The 5,933-nt window shown below is 42.9% G+C and overlaps 1 protein-coding gene across 2 annotated transcripts; it reads left to right on the plus strand.

The window, feature by feature from the left end:
• Window positions 1–1,231: 1,231 nt before the first annotated feature.
• On the plus strand, window positions 1,232–5,288 carry LOC113020822 (zinc finger MYM-type protein 1-like). Of its 2 annotated transcripts, none has more exons than XM_026165067.1 (2): window positions 1,232–1,299; window positions 1,578–4,023. In XM_026165067.1, the coding sequence occupies exons 1-2, from the start codon at window positions 1,284–1,286 to the stop codon at window positions 3,800–3,802; spliced, it is 2,241 nt and encodes a 746-aa protein (XP_026020852.1). In that variant the 5' UTR covers window positions 1,232–1,283; the 3' UTR covers window positions 3,803–4,023. The 2 variants fall into 2 exon arrangements, with proteins under 2 accessions (XP_026020852.1, XP_026020853.1); XM_026165068.1 differs by lacking the exon at window positions 1,578–4,023 and adding an exon at window positions 4,175–5,288 and having other exon boundaries at window positions 1,240–1,299.
• Window positions 5,289–5,933: the final 645 nt, after the last annotated feature.

Below are 5,933 nucleotides of genomic sequence, written 5' to 3' on the forward strand. Positions count from 1 at the left end.
TAGATGCCTGGCTGACAACTGTATAAAACAAAAAGTACACACAATATTCGAAGCACATAGTGCACACTGTGGGAATTTACGACTGTGCGTGAATCCCCCCCCCCCCCTGATATTGGTATGATCCAAGCTCAGGCACTAAGCGACTGAGCGAGGGGGCGGGGCAGCTGCTGCTCGTGAGTGCGCTGAGAGACGGAGCCAGGCAGACAGAGGAGAGCTTAAGTTTGACCAGGTACCAAAGCAAATCATTCGTACCATACAAATAATGTAAATATGACGGTGCATCACGAAAGATTGATATGAAACTGATCACTTGACCAATATTACGTTATTTGCTCTTCAAGTGAATCAACACACGGTGAAATGAAAAGCCGAACAAATGCTATTTTTTAGAGAGTCTTAGCTTACGTGTGTTTATTTCATATTTTCAGTTCTTACCCTCCCCGACTAATTCGGTTTCAGTAATGCACTGAAATATAAAAATGGACATTCGAGGGTTCTTTCAAAGAAAAAACTCAGGTAAATGTTATTTTATATATTATGCTTTGTATGTTGTTCAGTATATTTCTATGCAAAACAAGAGGGATTTCAGTACACAGCAGGATATTCACATTTGTAACCAGATATTTACACTTTAGGGAGAAAACATAAAACATTTTTACTGTACAACATCAATTTAGAGTAAACTTTTGTTTTAGATAAATATTGAAATATATTCTGAATTAGTTAAATGTCAGAATAAAGAGAGAGAGATCTGTCTATTTATTATCACTTTCATCAAATTTAGGAGTACATGTACACTAAGTTTATTGTTAAATAATAAGAAAACTCCAGACGATTCCATTCTGAGCTGAAGAAGCTTCTGATAGGTTAGTAGAGTCCATGTGAGTAAATTGGTGGCACAGCTGTGGATGCATATAAGGCAAAACACAGAGCCTGTTTCTGTGACATGGGAAAATCAAGAGATGTCAACAAAACACCAGGAAAAGAACTGTGGAGCTCCATAAGTGTGGCTCAATTTTGAATACAATTTGGGTGTCATTTGCAATTAAGAAATACAGATAGTTTCTCTCTTTACTCTTAAAGTTAACAAATATAAATTAAACATTTAGTCTAATTTGAGGTTTTACCTTAAATAAGTGTTTGTGTTTTTATCTGAAGAGCATGTAAATATCTGGTTTCAACTGTATATTTGATGATGTTGGTGTTTGGTTTGATTGTCAGCACAAAGAGGGAGAGAGAGGGTGAGAGAGGGAGATGGAGAGGAGAATGAGGACAGAAGAGAAATGGAACAAGAACCAGGTGAGACAGACATGTTAGTCAAATGGTTGTTTGCCAAAACATCAGAACACATATCTAGTACCTAGTGTATCTTTTTAGGTTTGTTATTTTTCAAATTCTATATTTATTAAGTTATGCAAACTTATTTGCACAACAAGGCTAATTAGTTATATAAACTTTTCTGAATCTAAATAGAGTACTTTGGTAGAATTAAAAATAATATGGCACAAACTTGTGACTCACAAAGACAAATACAGAGGGATCATTAATTAGTAATGATTCTCTTTCTGATCATTCAGAGAGGTCAGGGGAAATCAGGAAAGCAAGAGAAAACCAAAACACAACAGCATCACAGCAGGAAGCAGCAGGTGGATCGTTAAGGACAGCTGAAGGAGGTTTACTGGAAGGAGCAGCAGGAGATGATTTAGGAACTCTAGAAAGTGGTCCAAGACAAAATGTCCTCCCACAATATCCGCTGAGCCAGTTTGGAGGTCAGCAGAGGGCGTTTAATAAGAGTTGGTTTGAACAGTTTACATGGCTGGAGTATTCTGTTGTGAGGAACTTGGCTTTCTGTTTTTCATGTCGCATTTTTGGGAAGCAGAATACTTTAAAAAAAGATGGCCTCAGTCATTCAGGGTTCTGCAATTGGAAGAGGGCTTTAAATGCCTTTAGGGAGCACGAAAAGAGTTCTAGCCATTCGTCTTCTATGATCTGCTGGCACAGCTGTAAGACCACAAAAAACCAAGGTGACGTTGTTGAGCAACTTAGATCAGCAAGCGCAGCACAGATTTCAGAGAGACGACAGTATCTCCACAGGATCTTAGCTGTAACAAGTTTCCTTGGAAAACAAGGAATACCATTCCGTGGCCACGATGAGCAGGAATCCACCAGTCATAATCAAGGGAACTTCCTTGAGTGCATGAAGCTGCTGAAAACATTTGATCCATTTTTGAAAAATTACAGTCCTGTCTCACATACTACCTATGTGTCTCATTTTTCACAAAATGATATGATAACCAGTATTTCACATGAAATAACTGGAAATATAGTTAAAGAGATGAAGGAAGCTAAGATGTACTCTGTTATGGCTGATGAGGCTAGAGATGGGCACACGGAGCAGCTTGCAGTGTGTGTACGTTTTGTGTCATGTAAAGGCCATGTCAAAGAATGTTTTCTTGGTCTACGGAAACTAGAAAGGTTTGATGCACAGTGCATTACAGACACTATTGAGGAGCTGTTGCAGTATCACACGCTCAGTGACTTAATTTGTGTTGCTCAATCCTATGATGGGGCATCTGTCATGAGTGGTGCTGTGGGTGGTGTGCAGGCCCGTTTCAGACAGAGACACCCTGAAGCAGTATATGTGCACTGCTATGCACATGAGCTCAACCTTGTCCTTTGCCATACATGCAAGGCTATTCCAGCTGCTTCTGACTTCTTTGGACTTTTGGAAAATGTCTACACATTTTTTAACACCTCCCTGGTAAACCACACAAAGTTTAAGGAACTGCAAAAGGACCTTGGACTGTTTGCATCTGAGCTTGTTCAGCTCTCTAACACAAGATGGGCCTGCCAAGTAAATTCCATCAAAGCCCTTCTCAACAACATTTCTGCAGTTTTAGCAACTCTCGAAGCCACAAACACTCCTATTGCTAAAGGGATCTTGTCCAAGCTGTCAAAACCCAAGACTGTGTACATGTTAATCATGTTCTCACAGCTGCTTGGCACCACTGAAGGCCTGCACCGCTACCTGCAGGGAGAAAGGCTAGACATGGGCAAAGCTGTGGAGTACAAGATGTCGGTAGTTGATACACTGAGTAAACTGCGCACAGAGGCTGCTGCTGAGGAAATATTTGAGAAGGCCATGGACATTTGTGGAAGCTACAACATCCAGATTCCTCAGGGGGCAAGACACAAACAGAAAAGACTTGAAGGATTTGTACTTGAGTCCAGCTGTGGTGCAACACCAAATCTCACAAGCTCAGCAGAGTTTAGGTACGAGATATTCTTTCCTTGTTTGGACCGAATGTTGCAGGAGCTAGCAGACAGATTTTCTGGGGCAGGACAGAAAATAATGGAGGGCATTCAGGCATGCAATCCATCCTCCCCAACATTCCTTTCCGAAGATGCCTTAAAACCCATTGCGGCACACTACCATGTGACAATAAAGCCTGAAGAACTTGTTGTGGCAAAAAACTTCATGAAAAGAAAAATGGAAAAAGAGGACATTTGCGACATCACAACTGCCTTCCACTTGCTTGACGAGGACATGTTCCCAACTCTGAAGGTCATCTTTAGAATTGCACTAACCATTCCTGTCAGTAGCTGCAGCTGTGAGCGCTCTTTTAGTGCCTTGCGTCGTCTCCACATGTGGCTAAGGAGAACCATGGGACAAGAGAGGCTGAATGATTTGGCCATATTATCTATTGAAAAGGAGTACTTGGATAATGTTGACCCTGAAAATGTCATTGATAGGTTTGCAAAACTCAAGCCTCGCAGATACAATCTCATGTTACCACAATAAAGAGGTGTTGTCAGTGTAGTGCAGATCTGTGATGATTTTCAGTGCTACCGTCTTCTAGTTTTGATTTTGGTTCTTTGTTGGTTAAGTCCTGAAGTAGTCTTGATTTTGAACTGTTATTCTACTGTTTTCATTCTGGATCAGTTCTGCGTGTGGTTGAAATGGGGTTTAGTCCCCGTATCTTGAAACAGCCCTAATTTTGTTCTGCCTTGCTGTTTAAGTAAAAAACTGTTTTTAAGCTACATATGTGATATTTTTTTTTCTCATATTATGTTTTTTTTTTTTAAGCTTACAACACAGCCTAATAAATCTTCAACTTCACAGCAGGTTTTTTTTGTCATTTCCACCCCCCCCCGCACGCATATTACCCTTTAGGGCTAAGCCCCGGGTGTTTACAATGTCTGGCTCCGCCTCTGGATACAGCAATCATAGGGGAAGAAGCAGCAGAATGCCGAATCACAAAGGAGCGAAAAGGGGACTGGAAAGTTCCAAGTCTAAGATAGCGCCTGAGAATGCTAACGAGGAGAGTGCTACGTCCAGCAATGTGCTAATGGATAGCTTCCATAACTACGCAGCTACTACGGTGGCACTTACGTTAGCCGAAGAAGAAATGGATGAGTTCCCACCTCTCCCTGTTACACCTCTCAAATCGCCAGCTCCGAAGAAGGTGATGTACGAACGCAGCAACTCTGACCCAGTTGATGTAAATGAGATAATTTCTCGTCTGTCGGCACTAATAAACACCAGGTCTGATAACATTGAGAGCATGGTGAGAGAGAACTCGAACATGGTGAAAGAGAATACGCTCCAGATTGAGGGTCTCAAAAAGACGATTGATTTTGTGTGCGCGGAAATGAAAGATATGAAAGGGAAAGTTTGCGACTTGGGAAAAAAAAAAGTAACTAAAGAGGAAGGTCGAGTGGACAACTGCCAACAGAGAATATCTGAGTTGGAAAGATATTCCAGGAGGTGGAATCTCAGACTACATGGAGTCAGGGAGGCTGAGAAAGAAGACGTAAGGGGAAAGGTGACTGTGATATGCCAGTCTGTTCTGCCAGAACAAAATCGTAGGCTGCCTGACGTCATCTACACCGACTCGGAGCCAAGCGACAAGGTAGCACCAGACCTAGAGGCATCATCGTGCAGTTCACCTCCCGAATCTACAGAGATGCTGTATGGAAAGCAGCCAAAACATCCTCCTACCTGCAGGACAATCATTTGAGGTTCGCTGAAGATCTGTCCAGGGAGGACAGAGAACGTCGTGACAAACTGTGGCCGATGATAGACAAAGCCCGTAACGAGGGTAAGCCGGCTTATTTCGTGGGAGGCCGAGGATTCATCAGTGGATCAGAAGTTTTCCCTCCTTCATAGAGACGCTTATTCAGTCTCCGAAATGACATTTCTGTAAGCTTGTTTACATGGTGAACTTGTTATTTTCACCCTCAGGTTAAAATTTTATTTTGTGTTGAAGAGTGTGTTTAGGCAGCACGGTGGCACGGTGGTTAGCACTGTTGCCGCACAGCAAGAAGGTCCTGAGTTCAATTCCACCATCAGGCCGGGGTCTTTCTGTGTGGAGTTTGCATGTTCTCCCCGTGTTTGCGTGGGTTCTCTCCGGGTACTCCGGCTTCCTCCCACCGTCCAAAGACATGCAGCTTGTGGGGATAGGTTAATTGGATAATCCAAATTGCCACTAGGTGTGAATGTGCGAGTGAACGTGAGTGTGAATGGTTGTCTGTCCCTGTGTGTTAGCCCTGCGACAGACTGGCGACCTGTCCAGGGTGTACCCTGCCTCTCGCCCTATGACAGCTGGGATAGGCTCCAGCGCCATTGGCGTGTCCAGCGGGGTGGCCTGGGGGGGCACAGGCCACCCCCCCAACCAGACTGGCCACCCCAGGTGCCACCCCAAAGGCAAAACAATAAAATTCAATCAAATATCAAATGTCCGATTATGTTTTCACGGTGACGCTCAGATATCCGAGTGTAAGTGAATGCAGCATCGGCTTCTGCGCTATGTGCATCACGTTAGCAAAGGTAGGAGAGCCAAGCACGAAAGATGTCACTGCAGGAAACAATTTTTCGGTGAAAGAAAATGAGGACAGAATAAATGTCCCGGTAAGTAATATTAAGTTTGTTG

The sequence above is a fragment of the Astatotilapia calliptera genome, chromosome 4 (assembly GCF_900246225.1).
Source record: "Astatotilapia calliptera chromosome 4, fAstCal1.2, whole genome shotgun sequence".
NCBI lineage: Eukaryota > Metazoa > Chordata > Actinopteri > Cichliformes > Cichlidae > Astatotilapia > Astatotilapia calliptera.